The sequence below is a fragment of the Anser cygnoides genome, chromosome 19 (genome assembly GCF_040182565.1).
Source record: "Anser cygnoides isolate HZ-2024a breed goose chromosome 19, Taihu_goose_T2T_genome, whole genome shotgun sequence".
Classification (NCBI taxonomy): Eukaryota; Metazoa; Chordata; class Aves; order Anseriformes; family Anatidae; genus Anser; species Anser cygnoides.
The window spans coordinates 4,652,941-4,675,979 of NC_089891.1; the positions used below are offsets into that span (position 1 = coordinate 4,652,941).

Genomic DNA, 23,039 nt, shown 5'->3' on the forward strand with positions numbered 1-23,039 from the left:
AAGCATACATTAGCTCTGCTGGTATACAATCTGTCTGTGGAATGAAGAAGTAGTTACAACACTTGTAGAGGGTCAGTATAGATTATCTTTGCAGAGGTAAACAGGCTGCTAGGAGACAAAACCCTGTGAAAAGCAGTGACTACTGGGTTTCATAATACGTTTATTTTCCTTATTGTGTTTTTTTTTTTCCCTTTATCTTGTTAATATAAATAATATAATTTTAATAAAAAACGTAGTTGCTTTGTTTTTTTCTTTATGTATATCCTGGTGTTTGCTTCTGGGTAAAATTATCTGTTATTGTCAGTACTCCTTCGAATGAAATTGGATTTTCATGACATGCTGACACAAAAAGACTGTCTTTGAATACTACGGCTTGAAGTTCACAGGTTTTATTAATGGAGCTGAGATCCATTCACAGGGATAGACTGTGGCTTATACACTGTACACGTAGGAACAGATAAAACTTAAGCTTTTGGTTTGATTGTTGTTTTGCCCTATTTGCTAAAGATGCTTTGCAGGATCATCTGCTACAAACTGAAAGCCTTTAGCCATGTGGAACCAGGGCTGCTTTCAGCTCTGTGAGCATATGGGCCTTTGAATCTGATATAATTCCCTGCCCCAGCCTTCCTCAGAGGTGTCTGCATGGGGAATAGATTATTTCCAGAGAAGGCCTTGATGTAGTTATTTTTCTTGAGACTGATGTCTGTATTGGTGTGTCCTGAGAGCAGCACAGTGAGTCTGGGTAAGGTAAAGTTTGCTTGCTCTCTGTTCCAGGTGAACGTACATAGCCTGTGATTTTTATTGAGCTGTGAGAGATGATAATGTGCTTTTGCTTCCTCCCTTCTGCCTCAGTACACCACTCTGTCTTCTTCCAAAGAACTCACCTATAGTTTTATTAGTCAGGTAAAGATGTTTTGGTATCACAGTATATCTGTGTATGTCCGGAATGATAAGTCACCTGGGATATACGATTTTGTTGGTGGCTAGAAAGAATACTTCGACTTCTTCTGGCCCTTATAATGAAGATATTTTTTTTTATGTTCTGTCTCTTTCATTTGCTGCCAGTAAGGAAATTGTATGTGTGCTTAGATAGCTCCTCAGATTGTAAATGATTTACCAAGATGGTTTCAGGCTATTTCGTTTAATGTTATTAGTTTGAGAAGAGATTGGTAAAATATATCCTTGCTTTACTGAAAGCCTGCAAAAATCTAAAGATGCTTGTGGGCATTAGAATGTAGGAGAAGTGCTCACCTCAAGTAATTTAGGACAAATCACCCATGGTAAGAGGTTACTTTATCATACACATTTATGCTCATCTACAGTTGCCATCGCTTAAGTCAGCCAGCAAAGCACCTTTATAAATGAGGCCTGCTCCTTGAGACTAAACAGTTTAATGCTGATTTTTTAGTCGCATATCTTAAACGAAATGCAGAATTTATCTTCTGCACAGGCGCTAGTACATTTACTACTGTGCCAGCTTTCTTTTCTTTTCTACTAAAGACTTCTGCTTCACTTTATCATGCTTTCTGTAACATTTCATTCCTAGACTTCTGAGACCAGGCTGACTAAGGAAAATGCCTTGCATGGTTTGTATTTGCACATAATAGATTTGCTTATGTCACACCAAACATCATTATGCCCATCTTTCTTAGTTGCTTCTCTGCTGGTTCTGCAGGGTCATCCCCAACATCATCTCAGAATGCCACGCTGCCTTCATCGAGTGCCTGGCCGCTTAGTGCCTCCGGCTACAGTAGCTCTTTCAGCAGCATTGCATCCGCACCTAGCATTGCAGGTACGAAAAATGGCCTTTCTACTTTCACGTTCCCCTGCATTCTGAGAAAAGGCCCTAGGAGAAGTGCTTTCCCAGTTATTGCAGCAGTGCTGCTATAGACAGAAGCACATTTTTCAGTCCTGTGCCAGGTAGGCAGCTCTCCTGGCAGCTCTTCAGTGGTGAGCTCTGTATGCTATGCCTGGAATTGTGCTAAGGAAAAATGTATTTACGCCACTTGATGCCACATGCCGTCACTCTATATTGGCATCGAGGTGTCTTAACGACTATTTCCATTGCAACTTTGCAGAGGAATGTTCTGTTTTCTAAGACCTCGGTAGTAACTCCCCTACTAGACCCTTCCAGTGAGAGGAATTTTTTGTTAACAAACTCACTGTTAGCAGTAAAATGTCTTCAGCTCAGGAGAAAGTTTAATTGTATCTCAAGGAGGTACTCTGCCTCAGAATGGGGTTTGGTTTGGGGGGCTCTTTATTTAACTATTGAAGAAAGTTTCATAAAAAGCAGGCTTGTTTTCTTCATGTGTCCCCTTAATTAAGCAGATCAAAACACCTGTTTAAATGTCTTTTAATTGTCATTCCAAAGTGTGATGCTTACCTATATACCTGAGCTTGCATATGGTGTAAACAATATGCAAATTGCCCCATTCTTTCCAATGAGCTGTAAATTCTGAGGTATCTCTCTTTGTAAATCATAGAAAATTAGCTTGCAAACCGACTACATAAATATCCAGTTTGTCCCATTATAAAAATGTGTAGGGGCTGTTGCATGGTTTATATTATCACTTTCATATCTAATCAATGAACACTCTCCACTTCTTTGAATAAAAGTAGCCACAGCCTCTAGGTCATACTGCAGGTAGCAAAGCAAAAAGGTTTTGTTTGAAATGTTTTACTCCATTAAAAGGAAAAGAAAGGAATGGCTTGCTTTTCTTTTATCTGTCACGCATTTCTGCTTTACTTGCTTTTATTTTTTGCAGTCTCATCTAATCTTTGTGTTAACCCCATGGGAATTAGTGAGATAGAAACATCTAATCTGTGGTAATGTGCGTACATCATGTGCTACATTGCAGGTTGAGCTGCTCTGAATTCTGAAAGTCAGACTTTCCTCCTTACTCCCACCCTTTTTCCCTTTGTTAATGTCTTGATCATCATCGTTAAATTATTTTTGTCACCACAGTTTGCAAGAAGATGGGAGAGCGGTTGCCCTTTCACTTGAATTACTATGATTCATTATGAAATCATTGAGTTAGATGATACAGATAAATAGGGACAATTTTGAGTGTGTGTGTGAGTATATATAACTTGAGGCTGTGATTTGGTGACTGGTACATTTGGCTTCAGGGTTCCTCATACAAAGACTGCTATGACTACCTGCTGCAAAGCACTGATTGAATATAAGATTAATATGGCAGTTCAAATCTGGTTTTAAAAAAGTTCACGGGATTTATGTATCTTCAGCATTGTCAGATCAAGTATTTTCTTACTGTCTGCCGCCAAAATAAAAACATTAAGCCAGCATAAGCACAGTATCACTTGGTCCAGCAGAGTATGCAGCAACGTGACCATTTCAGCCTGTTCCAGTCAAAATGTGTGCTGCTAATGGCAGTAATGGGGGGACTGTGTCATGGCAAGGAAATTGTACCCTTGACTTCCATAACTTATGTTGTTACAAGGAAGAAAGGCAGAGATGTGCAAGTCTAAAGGTGAATAAAGGATTTTGGTTTAGTATCAGTAATTTCAATCGATTTTGTGTGCCTCTCACAGCTAAACAGTACTCGTTATTCTTGGGTTTTGTACTATTTTATAAAACTCTGATTTGATGGGAACAATAGTAAAATAGCTGAACTACTGATTGCGGAAATAAACCAAACAGTAAAAAGTTTCAAAGAGTTGACAGATTGCAAAATGGTCTACTCTTCTGAAGACTTCAGTTTCTCAGAGACACTTGAAAAAAGAGTATCTGTTACTTTGAATATTCTGAAATAGAATTTTTGCTGGTCTTTGATCTTTGGAATTTTAATAATATATCAGAAGAACATATGGTTATGCTGCTTACTTTATATTAGATAAAATGAGTTATGTGAAAAAAAGTGGTTAGGTTCTAAAGTCTTTAAGAGAGATAATCTTGAAGTTATAATTTTGATGAAATTAGATTTCAAATACTTATTTTCTGCTCTTTTTTCATGTATTGTCTTTTACAAGAAAGCAAAATAGTAGGAGATCTTTTTTAAAAACAGGATCTGTATATGTAGCAGGTGGTTTGAGAATCGTTACTTACAAATTTCTTTGAAAATGTTAATAGGAGTGTAAGCAGGTTACGTGTATATAGGATTTGTATCGCAGACTTGCTGCAGAATTCTGTTCTTTTCTCTCCTGAAAAGCTGGAAGAATTTAGTCAGTTCAGAAGCTTGATGACTACCCATCCTATTTGATGTAACCATTGTTGCTAACAGAAAATACACTAATTTATTTTGTTCTGTTGCAGGTAAATTGTCAGACATAAAGTCTACGTGGTCCTCTGGCCCAATCTCTCACACACAAGCCTCTTTATCCCATGAACTATGGAAGGTACCCAGAAACACTACTGCTCCTACAAGACCTCCTCCAGGCTTAACAAACACCAAGCCATCATCTACATGGGGTGCCAGTCCCCTGGGTTGGACCAGCTCTTACTCCTCTGGTACTCCTGACTTCTATATCATATAGCACCACAGCGCCTTCCTTTTGGAATTGTTTGTTGTTGTTCTGTCTTACAATAGTGAGACACCCCGCAGCTTTGTATTAGACTCCAGATGGTTGAGGTTTAATACAAGCAGAGTGTATCCATTTTGAGGATGAAGCTCATGTTTGTTTATTTTAGTTAGAATAGGTTGTAAATGAAGCTGTCATCTTTCAGGTCGTCATATTAGTAATTTTACCTGTGAATTGCCAAATACTTTCACTCCTACTCACGGTTAGGATTTTTTTCCTGTTTTCTTATTTTTAAAAATAGATTTTAAGTGTGTTTCTTGTTTCGTGGTATGATCTGTGACTTCCTACAAGACTTTGATAAGTGAATCATCCTATGAAATTTAACATGGAACACATTTTTGGATGTGAAGCATTTAGGACCTGATGGCGTTTGAGGACCTGCAGGGAATGTCTTAATTATTTCATGCAGACTCCTTTTTAGATGTCATTATTTTGCTTAAATACAAATGTGAGAAACCACAATTATGGCTATATAAATGTATGCATCATATTTGTCTGTGAAGTATTGTCAGCTTCAAAGGCAAGTATTACACATATTTTATCTAACTAAATATTTTATTAATATGCTTTCACTAAGATGGAAATTAAACCTTCTTCATACCATTTATTTTGAATGTTTTCTGCACCAAAGCCCCACCTGCTGGCCAGATACTGTTAGTACCAGAATTCTGTCTGAAGCCAGTGTGGTCACACATGTGACTACAGAAGTACTGCAGTTTTTCAAATGCCACTAATAAATACCAAGCTTGTACAGTTTCTCATTGTAAAACATCAGGCTGAGGTTGGAAAAGCAGGTTTTGCTGGTGATACCCTCGTATCTTTAATCAGAACGTTGTCAGTGCAGAAATATCTGTTTTGAATAAGTCGTATACATTAATCTTATCATTGGCAACATAGCAGAGTGCTGCAGAGCTATAAAAATCTTTAATAGCAACCAGCAATCTGAGCTTGGACATCCGAATTGCTTTTAAAATGTTTCTTCCAAAGTAATTTTAATGTAACCTGAAGATGCAGTTTATTGCAGTGACGTACCTGCATCCCAAAGTTATTGTGGGAATGTGAAAAATGCCACAGATCTTCTAAATGTAACAAAAGCAGGTTTTCTTTTGGCAACCTTTCATTCCAAAGAAAATAAATCAAGATGTGAGTAAACTGCTGTAAGATTTGTTTATGATGGCAATTTCTCTTGCTAGTATGTTGTGATTCCAGATAAGTTTTCTTCTTGCAATATGTTCTCCACATTGTGATTAAATGTTTTGTTGCGGAATTTGTATTTCAGGTTCAGCATGGAGTACTGACAGCTCAGGGAGAACAAGCAGCTGGCTGGTTCTTCGAAACCTCACACCCCAGGTAACTAGAATTGTACATAACTAGTTATGGAAAGAGACTTGTCATATTTGAGAGATGATAAGAACATTTATCAACCTTGATAATCTGGTTCGTTTGAAGGGAAAATAATTATTCTGCATTTATTCCAATTGTCTGTCTTCTGCAGGCAATCTGTTAAGTTTTTAAAGTGCTGTCAAATCAAATACGAGCTTTAAGACCATGTAATTAGTCATTCAGTGTGCACCACTTCTGTATGTGTAAGCTTAGAGGTGAATAATGTCTTACAGCAGGTTCAGAGGTATACAAGCTGCATTTTCTGTGGGGTTTTGTTTTTCTTCTAAGTCTGTCAGATCCTCTAGTCCTCTCTGTAGTATCGTTCAAAAGGAAGAACATAAGCTCCAAACCATCCAAAGTAACCCTGGGGAAAAATTAGTTAAATTTAGGAGCAATGCTTTTTCTTCAACTTATTTGTAGACTTCTGATTGTAAATATAGCTTGTATCACATAATTGGGGAAGTTTTGTGCACTGGACTGCAGGGAAGTCTTAAAAAGACAGGATGTCTCACTCAATGAAGACAGTGATAAGTCTATAAATAAATTCCTCTTATGGAAGTCAAGCATATTTTTTTCTTTCACACCTGCTTAGTCTTTAGCTTTAAAACTTGTTCAACAGGCAATAATTTTGAAGTGAAACCACAAAAGCACAGATAAATCTTTTCCCCCTTCTCTCTTACCAGATTGATGGTTCCACACTGCGGACACTGTGTTTGCAGCATGGCCCTCTAATAACATTCCACCTGAACCTGACACAAGGGAATGCTGTGGTCCGATACAGTTCCAAGGAAGAAGCAGCCAAGGCCCAAAAGTCTTTGCATATGTACGTTTCTGCTTTGTTTTTCCTTTGTTACAAAGCTACTTTTATCTTGGAACCTCTTCTCTTAAGCAACAAAATGAGCAGTTTTAGCTGTTTTAAAATCCATGTGACTAACTGGTATAGAACACAAGAGCTGGAGAATTTGAGTGATAAAATCAGTGAGGTTAGGAAGGATTAAAAATATAACAAATATAAAGACTGATGTTTAAAAAGAATACTTATCTGCTTAGAAAGGAAATTTCTTTATCAACATTTGTAGCATGAGTGTGATTAAAACACCGATTGTAGAGGAAATAGTTTGCTCTATGCCCAAACGATAAGGGTGGACCTTTCCTTAATAAAATGTTACAAAGCAGCATTCAGAGCTGACTGGAGATGAAAAATTGACCCATCTTAGTTGCATCAATTTAAATGTGGCATCAGGTAAAAGAAATGCTGCCAAATGCGAAATTGATATCTGACTTTAAAGATGAGTACTTATATTAAATATGTACATATTAAAGTCCTTATGTTATCAGTGATTTGGAAGGCCTCCATTTAGTTGTTTTTTTAATAGGTTGTGGCATACCTATAGTTGCAGTGCTGGCAAAGAACAGGACAGACCTTGCTGAACGACAGAAAGGCACAGCAATACATGCCTTTGGGTTGCTGGCAAAATACAGTGGGATTTGTGGAAGCCAACAGGACAGTATTAAAGATATCAGCCACTGTCTGTTTCACAGATGAATGCTTGCGTGGAGTTGATTGCTGGAAAATACATCGCAGAGTGAACAGGCTCAGATCCCATCCCTCCCATCTGATTTGATAAGGGAATGGCTCACTCACTCTCTCTCAAGTTGTGTGGGGGTTTTGTTATGTAAATTAGAAACAGCAGTGATTAAATACTTCTTGAAAATTAATTTAAAATTCTATGAAAATTCAAGCCTAGAGTGCAGACTGTCTCCTGCGATGTATGTTGGCTAAATGAGGTAGTCTCCACACGTGTGTCTTTGTGTGCCTGTCGATATAGACAGGTAAATATGAAATAGTAGAGAGGGGTCTTTTTAAAGAGAATGGGGTTCCTAAAAGTGAGCAGATTTGGCCTAATCCGTCATCTCAAATTTAACACGGGGTGGGTAACGGATGCACAGAAATCTTGGATATCTCCAAAAGCACCGCCTGCGCCCCTCGTTTCACGTCGCCTTTTGCTCTTGTCCCTAGGTGTGTCCTGGGAAACACTACCATCTTGGCCGAGTTTGCTGGTGAAGAGGAAGTAAACCGTTTCTTAGCACAAGGCCAGCCCCTGCCGCCCACCTCCAGCTGGCAGTCCAACACTGGAAGCAACCAGACGCGCCTGGGCTCAGCGGGCGGCTCGCACGGCTTGGTGCGTGGCGACGCCGGCCACTGGAACAGCCCCTGCCTGGGCGGCAAGGGCAGCAGCGACCTGCTGTGGGGTGGGGTGCCCCAGTACTCCAGCAGCCTCTGGGGACCCCCCAGCACCGACGATGGCAGAGTTATCGGGAGCCCCACACCTCTGAATACTCTTCTTCCAGGTGATCTTCTCAGTGGGGAGTCCATCTAGGAAACGAGAGAAACAAAATGGAAATAACAATCATCAGCACTAAAGGAAAAATAAAATTTGTAACCCTTTCCAGTCCCGGGCTTGATGAAGAATCCAGCTTTAACAGATCAGACTGGCAGCCCTTTTTTAGTACCTCTGTCCAATATCGAATATGAAACTGCAGAAGTCCTTGTGAACTGTTAATGAAACAGTATGGGCTACTTTTGGTCAGTGTCACATGCTAATGACAGGTTTTATTTTTTTCATGGCTTTTTGTTTTATGTTGTCTTTTTATGTTTGTATGGTGATTTTAAAAACAAACTATAAAAGCTGCTTAGAATAGGTCTATCATGAAGGGCACTTTTCAGAATTTGGGCTGGAAAGGGTTATTTTATCAACTTGGGGGGGGGAAGGGGAAATGAAAGCCTATTTAAAATGAGCCTGTGACTATTATGCACATTACCAGAGGCGGACCCAATAATCAGAAAGGGTGAAGTGTGATATTTACCATTGGTACAGAAAAGTAATGAATCTGAATGGTAACTCTTGACTGTACAGGTTGAATGGGGGGAGGGCGGGCGGGGGCTGGGGTATCTCTGTGTCCACTACTCCCATGGATCTGCCTATGCACATTACCCTTGTTTCATTACTTTTTCATGTCATTTTTTTAATCCCAAAAATATAAAAAGTTAAAAAAAAAAAAAAAAGAACATATCAAACATGCAAATACTTGAATCCAGCAGGCCAATAACAAAATGTGAACACTTTCTAAGTCTAATTATTACACTTCCAGGTTGGCATCAGTACACAAAAAACAGGCTCTAAGAATTTTTTTTTTTTAAAGTTCAGACTATATGTTTTTGTTTGAACAGATGTATGTATGTGAGTGTGCTTGTGTGTATGTGTGTGTACGTGTGCGCCCACGTGTGATTTAACTAAAAGTGTGAATTTTTTCCTTTTATTCAGTATATGCTTTTTATTTGCTCATTGGTCAAATGTTTAATTGTTATTAGCTTCTAACTTTGCACTGAGTGTCCGCAGCCCTTCTTGTAGCTAATCCTATAACGGTAAAAAGGAGAAAAAAAAAAGAAAGAAAAAAAAAAGAAAAAAAAGAAAGAAACTGATAGAAGGGGCCGGCGACAATTCACGTGTAAATGTTTACTCAAGGACTCTTATCGCATTTTAAAAATTACAGTGTGTATCTCTGGAGAATAATATGTATATCTACCTTTAGCGGCTTTTTATTGTGGACTAATGCAAGAAAATTATTACCGGAGTATTGCACCATTTTTCCATTCGGAATATAAAGTTTAAAAAAATACTGTTGTTGAACTGTGGCCATAGATAATTGTAAAGAGTGGATAGTTCCCTTGCAAGCAGGAACAGAAACAAGCACTTGGACATAGGTTTTGACTGCTTTTGGAGGAGCCAGGAGTTTTGGCTCTCACCTGTTTACAGACCTTTTTTCTCCTTCAAACTTTAAAATAAAAAAGGAATTAAAAAAAAAAAAGAAAAAAAAAGAAAAAAAAAAAAAGACTTCCATCGTAAAGAAAACTATTTTCAGAATGAAGATATGCTACTTCAGAGCTCTGGGATTGAACAGTGTTGTTGTATTATTCTTTTCTTTGGCCATTGCTGTGTACTATTTTTGTTGTTGTTTTCCTCCTCTTCGTCAAAGTGGCGAAAACTTTGTGATCACTATCTTGCACATGGTGGAAGATGTCTCAGGAAAGCCGGGTTTCCCGAGGAGCAACTCCACACCATTTCATGTATTTTTAAAACCCAACTCCTAGCACTGAAGATATTATTAAAAAACAAAATAAAAAAGACAGTAAGAAAGAAGAAAATACCTAATCTAATGTGTAGCAGTTACATATTTACCAAATAATGGACTCAAAAGAAATAGATGTTTGAAGAGTGCTTTATATATTAAAAAATTGCTTTATGTTTAAAAAAAGATCAATGTTTTTGATTGTTTTGAAAGGAAGAAAGACAATGGAATAACATACACTTCAAGTATGTTTTAAAAATTATATGAACATTGTGCTCCCTGCCTGCTTGGATCAGGAAACTTGTGCATTACATTTTTTTTTTTTTTGGAAGATTAGCTTTTTAATGGTTTTATCAGATTTAAAGGGTCCTGCAAGATTGCAAATTAACAAAAGCTGGTTTTATAGAGGATCATGAACTATGCACAAACTGGGTTCAAGACTTGTTTTTTTCTCAAGTTTTAGTAGTGTATTTAGCTGAATAACCTTTCCTCAGAGTAATTGCATCTCATTGCCATTACACGCCTCCTACATATATATATTTTATATATATATACACACACACTCTCTTATATAAAATATGTATGTGTGTATGTGCGTGTTTACATACAATTTTTCATGCTGAAGTTTAGCATTGAGTTGTAGAAAAACTCCTGATATTTTGAAATTGGGAATGAAAATTTCTGTTTAGGGTTGGTGGGGTGGGTTTTTGTTTGGGGGCGCTTTTTTTTTTTTTTGCCTTTCCTTTTGGATTAAAGATGTCTGTAACTCTGAGATTAAAAACAAACAAACAAACAATTGTGGCTTTTAATGTTCTTTCTCCTCATAGAATGTGATTGTTAAAGAACATGCACCGAAAGTTGCTTTCAAGAGTACGAAGATTCTTTGAAACTTAATAAATTGCAGTTTTTTCTTGGCTGTTCAAATAATGTGTATTTTTCTTTTATGCAGGGGATACTAAAAAAAAAAAAAAAGTAAAATCTCATAAGGTGTTTCATGGAGGAAGTTTAACACTTTCAATATTAATGAGATTTAAGTGTAAAGCCAGGCAAATCACTCCTGTAAGTGTAGTCACACACTTGGAATATGTGTTTGTTGATGATGGCTTGTACCACGAATGCTTTGCATATCACATCCGGAAGAGTGATGCATAAAAAGCAGTAATCATTTTTCGTTATGTTTTTCTCATTTATTCATGTCTGTAATAATACAGTAGATTAATGGCTAACACTTTTGAGTATTGAGAGACTGGAGGCTAAAGGCTCCTCTCCAGCTCCGCTGTTCAATCACGCTGTAGCTTCCCATTTTCTGGACCTAAATGTCTCTAGATCAAAATTGCCAGTTCCACTAAATTTTATGAAGCGGGCAAATAGCCCATAAATAAGATGGGAAAGAAACAAAAATATTTTCATGTTTGGCCTTTCAGGTTTGAACTCAAGGGAGATAAGTTGAATAGCTAACCAGGTGTAGCAGGCAAATCGCAGAAGGTTCCTGGAGGGACCCAAACTTGCTCCATCTCCCTTGCCTAAAGATGAGCTTACGTTCTCCTCCCACCTCCCTAAAACCAGTTCTTTACTTCTTGGTGGCATTACGGTGATTTATACTGAAAGCGTGATTTATCCCAAGTCTCCAGTGGTTGAGTCTGGACAGTATAACTCATGGCACTTCTTTTGAGAAGGAAAGTAACTCGTGAAGAACTGGATTACTGAGGAAGCAGCTCACAGCACCGAACAGCTCTGCCAGCACCAGGGCTTCAGCCCAGCTTTCTGCTGGGGGGGTCTTTTCTCTCGCTGGGCTACTCTGCCATGAGCTGTGCGTGCAAGGAGAAAGACCCCTGAGCAGCGAGAAACCCAACCAACTCTTGAGTTTGCAGTTTGCTGACAGGTATGATACAGTTACAAATTATCAAAACTAGATTTTGGGGTCAGTTCTGTTACCTAAATAGCTAAAATTTCCAATCTGCAGCCTGTTCTGCGAATCTCATCCAGTATCTATACTGCCCCAGTATTGCACAGCTGTTGTCATAGTTGCTTTTTACTGTGAACTGCTTCCCCTTCCCATCCCCTACTATTTTTTTTAGTATTTTTTTTCTCTTCCAGGTGTTGGTATTGAAATTCTTGGAAGAGTTTCTATTTTTTTTTCTTTTTTTGAGCAAGGAGGGCTTTCAGTTTCAACTTTCCTGAGTTTTGTTTGCTTAGACATCAAAGTCCATCACAGAGTCAGATGTTTCAGGTAATGAGAGCATTTGTCATCCGTAAGGTTGGCAGATGGCTTTTTGTAAATCTGATACACTCTCAAAATTTAGTATCCACCCTGGTGTGTTAAAAGAAATATAGCTTTTGGCCAAAATCGATCTTATAGTGTTCGGGTAGAAGTTTTTATTTTCAGTGTCATACTCTCTTCTGCTTTAATATTATCAAATATTTCTGAAATTGTAAAGATAGCTCTTGATGCTAAGGACGATCCTTATGTCTCAAGAATCTTTACAAGAGAACATCTAAAGAATTTGTGTTTTTAATGTATATTGCATTTACTGTATCTTCCATAGCACTTTCACTGCATGGCTCCCCTGTCTTCTAAGCCAAGAGAATTTCTCTTTCCTAAGTGGTCTGAAACTGTCAAACTTCTTAGTTACTTGTCTAGTTTGTGGGTGGCACTGGCAGAGCAGATTGTTTCGCTACTTCTGCTCCAAAAATATATTATTGTTCTTGATAATTCAATATATGATTGTGTATGTGAAGGAGCATTTTAATTAAAAATGTATATGGCTATCTGTATATGTTAAGACTTATTGGAGTTGGAAGAGTCTGGAAATGGAATCGAAATGCCCTTTCAGACGGGGGTTTTGGGCAGCTATAGCGTGGAGCATACCTGTGGTACCAGATCAAAGATCGCCACGGCGCCCCGCAAAGATCGTCTCACGCCGCCGTATACGAACTGCTGCTAGATGTCTGTTAGCGTCCTCGCGTTGTCAAAATGACAGGTGTACGAATTGTATCACTGTATTGATGCTGAATGTACAATCTCTGCAAAAGTCCTGCATAGCCAGCTTCAGGGAAGGGGAGTTCTGGAAATTCAGAAACGGAGATCGGACGAACTCTGTACGTGAACTGTCCGGGTGCCTGACTTACCCGCGTTCCCCACGAAAACCCAAGGTAAACGACAGCTCCATAAATGTGTGGAAATGTCTGTGATTCGTGATGTTACCTTTAGTGGGAATTCAGAGGAGACTATGGGCCCATCCACGGACCACACAGGACAATTTTAGCTCCCTGCAGGTCTCTTGGACTGTTTTACCCAGGTCCTTGGGTGGCTTCGAAGGCGGTAACATACCCGGGAAACCTTAAAGTCTACGGGAGCAGCCAAACTTCTGTCCTCTCACATCCCCCCCCTTGTTCCCAGGGGGTCTCTTCCAGTAATATTGTGCTCTTGGAATTTGGGAGAGGCGCCTCCAGCACTCATCCACATTGTAGCTTTCCTGAGGGAGGACGGACTGCTAACGTGCCCATGTTCTAGTGGGCTCTAGGTGTCTTCCTCCAGCGGATACACCCATTCTCAGGTTAACTATTGCTTGCTGCAAGTTGCCAGACTACATGCTCTAACGGCCCCTCCAGCCTGTGCAAAGACAGTAGAGTTGACCATTTTAAATTACTCGCGCTCCCACCGTTTTCTCCTCTCTAATGACGACGTTTCATTAGAAGCGAATATGACACTTTGTCCTGTGTGTGCCCCCGGTGTTTGTTTTTTACTGTCAGATGCATTGGAAACAAGTTGCTTGTAAATTTTCTCTGATGAAAACGTGGTCCCAGTGCAGTCATGATTTCAGGGTTATTAAAATGTTATAAAACACAATAAGCTGGAAGATTGCTTTGCTTTCAATAAATAGTAGTAGTAGTAAAGGTGGCTTGCCTTGAACTAGCCATGAAGCTGGGACTGCTGGTGAGGAATCCCCCCAGCTGCTGCCTGCCTGTAGGCAGATTGCATCAAATAGTGACCTGTCCTAAATCGTTTTGGTCAGGGGATCGACTCAGTGATAGTCCAAACTGTGGCAGATTCCTCTCTCACTGCTCTGTAGTTCTTTCTCCTTTGCTCACTCCTTCATTTATGTTGGAAAAATATTTTCAAGCAGACTGAAGACCTGTGTGCTGACAGTGCTGGAAAGGAGCAGGTGCTGTTTCTGTTTTTGCAGTGGTCTCCTTGGTGTGACTACAGTACTTCTGTTTTTTCTGTCTCTACCCTATAGGAGTAGGAGAAAACAGATTTGGCATTATTTTATCCGATTTGAAGTGGTACCCACTTGTTCTGCTTTTTCTGTCTCCTTCCCAACTCTTCTCTCCCTACAGATTACAGGAGACTTCTGACAGAGGCAGAGGAAATCAGTATTTTTCAGGTAAAGAACTGCAGCTTCTACCTGTGTGAAGTACACAGAAATGTATTTCTACTCCAGAAATGCAATCACGGTGCTTGGTGGGAGATTCCGCACAAGCATAAAGTACCTGAACTAAGAGGCACAGACACCAGTCCCCGTAGCTGAGCGGGCCTTGCCTCTCTCTTTGGGACGATCCCACGTTCAGCTGTATGATTGTAGGACGAATGGTAGTTGGCAAATAGTTCTGATTACCTTGTAATGCTTTTATTGCTAAATAGTTTTAAAAAAATAAATCTTCCAGGATGGGGAGAGTTGCACTTTCCCAGCCTGTGTAAGTGGGCAACAGCAAAGGTAAAATGCAACAGGTGGATGAGGCAAGCTAGTGAGGCCGGGAGCACAGGGATGGAAAAAAAAACGTATAAGGAACTGCTTGATTCCGTTCGGTTATCTGTAGGGGGAGTTCATTTCTGAGTACCACCCCCAGAGAAGTGTTCCCTACTAGCTCTATCTCAGTGAAGGTTTTCTTTATACATCAGTGTGTAAGCATGAGCACCCAGTAAAGTGGTTCTAAAGCTATGTTCAACACATTGCATTATTCTAACATCCTTTATTTCTCGCTCTTCTGCTTGCCTGCTACATGTTTTGGTGCTGTCTCCCCCACCTGCATTTTAAACTTTTGCTGTACCCGGAAGAAATTTCAAAATTATTCTCTCATAGTGCTTCAGCAGCCTTGAAAAATAGTTTCCTGGGGCTTTCCTGAAAAACCTGTGCAAGAACTGAAGCTCAGGGACACAGGGACCAGTGACTCCCAGCCCAGCACCTGGCCTGTGACAGCCCCTGGTGCTGCTTTCAAGCCCGACCATTAGAGACAAAAATGGGTGTTGACACAAAATAAAGCTTAATATTTAGTCTGCAGTGCACTGGTTGCTCATGATTTAGTGGAGATTCAGGAGCAAAGCCCTAAACCCTGGGAATATGAGGAAGAGAAAGTATCCAAATATAATGGTATCCCAGTACATAGGTAAGAGGTTGCATTGTCCTCTAGTGTAGATAACACCAAGTAAAGGTGTTGATCTTTATCACCTTACAGTTCCAGCACCCATCTGTGCTTTGGAATCCAGGTTCCAAGACACTCGTGATTTACCCCCGTAGGCTCCAGCTGTAGCTGAGAAGAAAGGGAAGCTTTTCTGAAATAAGCCTAGTGAGAAGTGGTTGGAGAATTCTCCTTTTCCACTTGGACCTTCAACAAGGCTGGGAGGCCAAATAGCATATTTTCCAGATGGGATTGTTCTTAGGATTCTTGTCAACACAGTGCATTTAAAGTGCACTATTCCACCTGGCAGGAGAAGTGACTGAAGTATTTTTAAAAATGCTTCTCCTGCTGCTGGCTGTGCCCCAGCCCCCGCCTGTCCCATCCCGTCCCGAGGGCGCTGGGCGCAGGAGTGCCGGGGCTTGGGGTGCGCCGTGGTCGGCTCGTGGTGCAGGTCCTGCACCAGGGAGATGGAGCAGGGCTGGCTTCAAGGAGCTTCCCACAGCCCGGCCTTGCCTTGTTGCCTGTCTGGGCAGCCTGGTTTTGTTAGGCTGGGAACATTTTAAAAAAAAAGTACGAGGGCAGTTTAGGTGTTTACATGCTCACTGAGGCTCCTAAATGGAGGCTTCTGGGTTTGAAAAAACTTCAAGCAAATTTCTGCCTGTCTCCTGTCGGCTGAGAGGTCATCATTAAAAGGCAAAGTGCTGTGAAGCTGCCTTGCAGATGCTTCAAGTCCTGCGGCATGCAGCTGCTGAGGGTTGTGTGGTTATCGGGGTGCCAGGCCCCCGAGAGGTGGCAGGATGGGTGATGCTGGTGCTGAGCGGCCGTGCACCTTCACAACTGTGCAGCCCACGTCTTCCCTCACACCTATGGCTTCATACACTGAAATGTCCCCTCGGAAAAAAGCTGGGCACTGCCCAAAACCCACGCTAGCCCTCATTTTGGACCCATCTACGTGCCCACATCTTCATCCCTCGGCTAGCAACAAACCCAGTGGGGTTGTCACGGTGTCGGGGCAGAACAAAGCAGAACAAAGGGCTGACTGTGGGCAGCAGCAGAGGGCTCCTCTCCCATCCCCCAGCACGGCCGGGGGGGACACACGGGAGCCCCCCCAGCAGCAAGGAGCCGCCCGGCTGCCGCCGCCGAGCAGCACCGGGGGGGCGGGAGGGATCCGCCAGCACCAGGCCGGGACCCCCGGGGTGGTGGCAATGTTGCGGGGCTGGGAGCCTAGAGGGGGGTCTGGGGCAGCCCCCGGCTTTGTGCCCCCCCTATAATTCAGTGCAATTCAGCACAATTCAGTACAGGGAACGGGAGCAGCGCGGTGTGTGTTGTGGAGGTGTGTGAGGCATGGCTGTCCTCCCCAAAAATCCTTCCCCAAAGCCTTCCCCCAAAGTCCTCTCACAAGTCCTCCCCAAAGTCCTCCCCAAGCCCTCCCCACAGGCTCACATTGAGCCACGCATTTGACCAAGCTCCTTGCTTGGAAGCCATCTCAGGCCGATTTTGTGTCATTGCCGGGAGGGTGCGACATGACAGAGCACGACCCGGAGCACAAGTGCTGTGAGGAGCGGCTGAGGGCACTGGGGGTGTTTGGTCTGGGGAAGAGGAGGCTCAGGGGAGGCCGCATTGCTCTCTGCAACTGCCTGAAAGGAAGGTGTGGGGAGCTGGGGGTCGGCCTCTTCTCACAGGTAACTGTGACAGGACTAGAGGAAATGGCCTCAAGTTGTGCCAGGGGAGGTTCAGGCTGGAAACGAGGAGCCATTTCTCCTCAGAAAGAGCGGTCAGGCCTTGGGGACGGGTTGCCCAGGGAGGTGGTGGAGTCACCGTCCCTGGGGGTGTTCAAGGAAAGGCTGGACGTGGTGCCTGGGGACATGGTTCGGTGGGTGATGGTGGTGGTAGGGGGATGGTAGGACTAGATGATCTTGGAGGTCTGTTCCAACCCTAATGATTCCGGGATTCTAGGATCCTATGACTCTTCGGAGCTCCCAAGGCAGCAGGACGTATTTCCCCCCCGGGAAGCAGGGAAGGGCGCTGCCCCTGGGGCCTGCTGCTGCTGCCCCCATGCCACCTCTCGCGTGGCCACCCGGCCGTGCAGAGCAGGGCCCCGAGGACCCCCTGGGAGCGCCCTGGTTTGGCTCATGGGATGCGAGGACAGTGGGGTCAGGCTCTGCAGAGCACTCAGCCTGCCGGCTTGTTTTCCCCAGAGCTGCACCTCGCTCAGCGCAAGGCCCTGAAGACAAACACGGCTAATTATACCCCCAACAAGTGCGTGCCGCTCTCCCTTTTAAAATGTTTTGCTTTCTCGTTCAGTGTCCTTGGCTGAAGTGTTTGTGCCACTGCTCCCCATCAATCACACCCCGAGCAAGCTGCAGCAGCCAGCACCAATTAGGCACAGCACCCGGGCGCAGCTGAGGCCTCCCCCCGCGGGCAGCGCCGCTGTCACTGGCGTGCAGCTCTCGCGGGCGGCATCTTGATTCCCCCTGATTGTTTGTGCACACAAATTAAGCGGGAGCATCTCGCCGCGGTTTGATGGGCTGTGCCACATGATGTGGAACAGAACCAGGGCGAGCACACGGCGCTCTGCTCCTGGGGGACGTGGGCGAGAGCAAGGACGGGGCTGGAGGCTGCTATGGCCGCGAGTCCAAGCGGGGAAAGGAGAGGGGGAGGAAGGGAGAGCTGCCATGGGAAGATGCTCGGGATCTTTCCAGCATCTCAGGGATGGGAAGAGCAGCCCTTGGTTCTGCACGGGATGGGGTCAAGTTGCTGCAAAGGGTTTTTTTTGTAGAAAAGCAGCACCAGGGATCTCGGCAGCAGCCAGGGCTGGGCTGTGAGTGCTGCATGCCCGGCACGCAGGGGCTGTGGTGCTCGGAGCTGCTCGTGGAAGGACAGCAACTGGGGCACTGCCACCCCACAGGGGCAAGGATGTGTCCCTGTCCTGCTGTCCTCAGGCACTGCCACCCCGCAGGGGCAGGGACATGTCCTCGTCCCGCTGTCCTCTGCTACAAACATGGTGTCAAAGCAGAACGGCTCCTCAGGGCCACCTACACATGGATGTAACAGACCACCTGTGGAAAAAAAAAAAAAAGAAAAAGAAACTTAAACTACAGCTAATTAATTACAAGGAATGGTGTGACAAGACCTCTGCAGTCCCAGAGGTGGGATGGGGAGCACAAGCACTGCCACTGCCTGGGATGGGGTGGCTCGCTGGGCACAGAGGCTTTTCCCCAGATCCCCCAACCCTTGTTACAGCAGCCTCCAGCACACAGTCAAGGGAACCAAGGACCCTTCAGCCCCAGCAAGTCCCAATTCCCCCAGGCCACATTGATGGGCATCATCCCTTCCCCATGCTGCATCTTCACACACAGGAGGGCTTTGAGCAGCTGCTCTGGAGGCAAGAGCCCCTTTGCTGCTTCCCTCAGCCCCCAAAGAGAAGCCCCCAGGCTGCAGATGCCCAGGGTTAATCCTGTCCCCGCAGGTGTGCTGGGGACAGCTGAGTGCTTCAGCACCGAGCTGGGCTTCCCCAAAACCCCAGCAGGAAGCATCCGACCTGGCTACTCGCTCCCTGCAGGCCAGGGAAGCGACCGGGTGGGCAAATCTTGCTCCTCTTTCCACTCAGGTGCCCATGGGGTGGTGGCAGCCCTCGCCACCCCCTGTGTGCACCGCTTGGGCTCTGCTCCATCGATGATCACCTGCCCTCAGCTTCCCACTGCCAGTTGTTGGATTTTGTAGCTGTGATCTGGGGAGCAAAAGCCAGCTCACTTCTTGCCTCTACACCGCCCTGCGTGACCCAACTGCCCTGCGAGGGCCCTCAACTGCATCCTTCTGCTAAAGCAAAGGATGAACCCGATTGTATGCCCGCGTAGGCCACCAGGCACAGGACCTTCGGATTTAAACTCCCTTGGTGCATTTGCAGTCAGGCCACCTCCTGGCACATGGCTGTGCGCAGGCAGAAGGCAGGGGCGGGCTCGCAGGACAGGCACCAGGAGCTCTTAGGGTGCTTCCTGACTCGTGTGGTTCTCCCAGGTCCCACAAACACCTTAAGGAGCAAAGCCAGAGCCCCCTGCGGAGCCCCAGGAGGCTGGCATCCCTCCTGACCACCCCCGCAGCCAGGCCGGAGGCTGTGCAGCACCCCCAGGCACTGCAGCCCCCAGCCAAAGCTGCCCTGCCGCAGCCCCCTCCCAGCCATCTCCCCTTCCCCAGCGTGCTGGGGGGGGTCACCCCAGGCCTTGGGGGGGTGTGTGGGGGTGTATAACACAGCCAGGCATTGGGTGTGCTGCTCCAATGGCTCTGCTCATTGCTGAGCATCCCGCCCCCGCTGCTTTGGGCTGGGGGGGGGAGAGGGTGGGGGGACAGGGGGCTCTGCCCGCTGCCTGCGGGATGCCAAAGGCACCGGGGCTTCGTGCATCGCCCTGGTGGCACAGGGCCGGAGCACCCCGCGGGCCGCGTGCCGCCAGGTGGGCCTGGCTGCCAGGAGCGAGCTCTCGTTGCGCTCTGTTTCCTACCGGGAGGAGACCCCTTTTCCCCAGGGATCGCCACTGCCCAAGCCGTGCCGTGTGCCCTGGTAGTTCTGGGCTAGGAACGACTGCTGCCTCGCTGCCATCCGGCCTCCCCGCCCCGCACAGCACCACGGCACCACGAGGTAGGTGCACGGGGGGGGCACCCGACCCCCACGGCCCCAGCTGGCACCAGGGGGTCCCGCTGCGGCTGCCCACCCTCCCAGTGCCTCTCCTGGCCTCAGCCCGTGCCAGGCTCGGGCAGGGGGATTTTCGCCCTCCCAGAGCTGCCGGCAGCCCCTGCCACTGAGGCGGTGCCCGTGGGGACAGTGCCTGTGGGGACACACGAGGTTTGGCCTTGGGGAGGGTCAGCTCCTGCGTCAGGGTCAGCCCTGCTCGGGGAGGACCCACAGGATCCCGGTGTGCGATCCCCAGCGATCCAGGCTGGTGTGAGCAGGGACACACCGCCTTCGGGATGGGTTTCTGACCCCAGCTCCCGTGGGCACGGGACAGGTTGGGCGGCTCTTCAATCTGCCAGGCTTTGACATCTTTATGGTGTTTGTGTGGCTGCCAAGCAGGTTAAACGCGCCTTACAGCGAGGGTGGGCTGTACAAGGGGAGAGGAAATGGGTGCACGCCGCAGTATTGTAAATACTGCCCTTCTGTGCTCTTCTCCCGCTCCTTTTGTTATCGCTTTTAATGTGTTTATGGTTTTTATTACGGTGGATCAGGTGTCTTTTAAGGGCTGCTGTTTTTTTCTGTACTTGAACGCGAGACAAGCTGTTTTATTTTTAGTTACTCACAGCTTGGTAAAAAAAAATGCAGTGGTTGAGTTATCAGGAAAATCACCCCACCGAGTGCACCGACAGTGCCAGGGGAGCTGGGGCTGTGCCAGGACACGCCAGATAAGGGCAGGGCACGGAGGAGGGAAAACAAATACAGTGATAAGGGGTCTGGGCACAAAGCACTTGTATCAGGCACTACGGCAGAAAGGCACCGCAGAAAGAAACCCACACGTTTTCCAGCTCTACTTTGCAACATGTTTATTGGGTACACTTAAAAAAAAAAACAGACATAGAAAAGAGAAAACTGAAGAGATGCATAGACCATGATATTGCCTGCTCTACGCGCCTACTCAAGTACAAAACCAAAACTACTTTGGACACTGGACGTGCCGGTGTTAACATAGCTGCCCCAGAACATGGCACGTGCCAGTGCTGGGGCCAGGTGGACGCAGGACCCGGCGGAGACCCGGGAGGGTGGCACTGGCAGGGTGCAGCACGGCACATGGATGCCCACGTCTGCTTTTTGATGTGAGCAGCCAGAGCCCCGTCGCTTGTCCCCCTTCCTAGCGGGCGAGGAGCCTCCCGCCTGCCCGCAAGCTCGCCGTCGCACCGCTGCAGCCCCAGCACTTCGAGCCCCCCCCTGCCTCGGCTCACCTCCGCCTGCTGGCTCGCGCAGCGGTTTCTCAGGTGGGCGTCCTGCTTTTTTGGGAACTTGCCCTCTCCCTGCACCTTCCCGGCGCTGGCCAAACCAAAGCGACCGGCATCCCATCCGAGGGTCTCCTCCTTTCGCCCCACAAACCCTCTCTGGTCCCAGCGGGCTGGGCAGGGACGAGGAGGGAAGGGGTGGGAGGGAGCGGGGTCGCTTTTGGCCGAGGCAGCGCCTCTCCCCACCCAGCCCACCTGAGTTCCCAGCCGCCGCCGTCCTGCCAGCCCCGGGCGGCCGGCTCAGCACACCGAGCAGCTGTTGGTCTTGTTCATGGGCGGCCGCAGCGTGTGCTCCTTGGGGAACGTCTCCCTCCTCTTGCAGAGCGCGGGGCTGAGCCGGCTGGGCAGGTTGGCTTGCTGCAGCAGCTCCCTGAAGACCTCCAGCACGTTCTCGTTGTCCTTGGCCGAGGTCTCCACGAAGCGGCTGTTCCAGTCCAGCTCCACCAGCGACAGCGCATCCTCCGCCGGCACCTGCCGCTCGCCGCCGCTCTCCGCCTTGTTGCCGACCACCACGATGGGGGGAAACTTGTCCTCCTTCACCTCCAGGATCTCCTCCCGCAGGCTCTTGACGCTCTCGAAGGACTCGGCGTCGTCGACGGCGTAGACCAGGGCGAAGGCGTCGCTGTTCTGGATGGAGAGCTTCCTCATGGCCGGGAAGGAGTAGCTGCCGCTGGTGTCCAGGATTTCCACCGTGACCGTGGCGCCGCTCACCTCGTACTCCTTGCTGTGCAGCTCCTCCACCGTGCGCCGGTGCTTGGGCTCGAAGGTGTCCAGCAGGAAGCGGCGGATCAGCGCCGTCTTGCCCACGCCGGCAGCGCCCAAGAAGACCAGGCGCACGTGGTTCTTCTCCTTCACCACCAGGGACATGGCTGGGCGCGGAGGCTTTCCAGGGGACGGGATGCTCCGCAGCTGGCGCTCAAGCTGTGGGTGTCCCTGGGTGGCTGCAGCCCCAGTGTCTGTCTGTCTGTCTGTCCCTGCAGCCCCGTGCAGCCGGCGAAGTTTGGTGCCACCTCCCTGCAAACTTTTCCCGGCCGTTCTGCTGCAGACGCTACCGTTCCCCAGACCTGCTCATCTTTTATCCTGGTTCCTCTCTGCCATGTGGCACCCGGCTGTCCAATCTCCGTGGGTTGAGGGTGCTGAAGGAGGAGGGCAGGGAGGGAGGAGAGCGGGGTGCTCCGGGCCAATCCGCGGCGCTCAGCCCTGGAAAGCCACTCCAGCCCTGGAGAGCACCGCGCTGCGTTGCACATTGCGCTTGCATCTCTCGCCGCTGCCGGCAGCGCCGGGGAGCTGGCAGCATTGCAGCTGGCCAGCCCTGCCCAGAGAGCAGCCTGTGCTTCTTGGCATGGGCTTGTACTCAGCAGGGGAGCTGAGCCGCGCTCGCCCTCCCGTTGGGTGGCTCATGGGCGGACATGGCAGGGGGACATCTGCAGCCTTGCCCACGCCTGTCTGGGTCCGGCGCTCGTTTTTGGAGCGGCGTGATGCAAACGTGCCCAACCGCTCCGTTATCCTATGAAATGTTTGACCTGAGGGGGGGAAGTAAGATCTCCCTGAAAGCCGTGCGTCATAGTCTCCATGTTCAGCTGTCAGTTATTCTGTGATTTTATGAAATA

At 46.5% G+C, this 23,039-nt stretch overlaps 2 protein-coding genes across 17 annotated transcripts in view; one reads left to right on the forward strand and one right to left on the reverse strand.

The window, feature by feature from the left end:
* TNRC6C (trinucleotide repeat containing adaptor 6C) overlaps positions 1-8,992 on the forward strand; it is a 295,946-nt gene extending 286,954 nt beyond the window's left edge. For 14 of the 16 annotated variants that reach the window (XM_066980035.1, XM_066980043.1, XM_066980037.1 and 11 more), the window contains 5 exons: positions 1,676-1,792; positions 4,274-4,468; positions 5,819-5,889; positions 6,606-6,745; positions 7,943-8,992. In XM_066980035.1, the coding sequence (XP_066836136.1) occupies positions 1,676-1,792; positions 4,274-4,468; positions 5,819-5,889; positions 6,606-6,745; positions 7,943-8,303 (884 nt within the window). In that variant the 3' untranslated portion in view covers positions 8,304-8,992. The remainder of the gene's footprint in view (positions 1-1,675; positions 1,793-4,273; positions 4,469-5,818; positions 5,890-6,605; positions 6,746-7,942) is intronic. The other 2 variants (XM_066980042.1, XM_066980044.1) reach the window with 1 other exon arrangement.
* Positions 8,993-20,967: 11,975 nt separating this feature from the next.
* LOC106034596 (GTP-binding protein Rhes-like) lies at positions 20,968-22,733 on the reverse strand. The gene has a single exon (XM_013178824.3). The coding sequence runs from the start codon at positions 22,294-22,296 to the stop codon at positions 21,670-21,672; it is 627 nt and encodes a 208-aa protein (XP_013034278.1). The 5' UTR covers positions 22,297-22,733; the 3' UTR covers positions 20,968-21,669.
* Between the last annotated feature and the right edge of the window lie 306 nt (positions 22,734-23,039).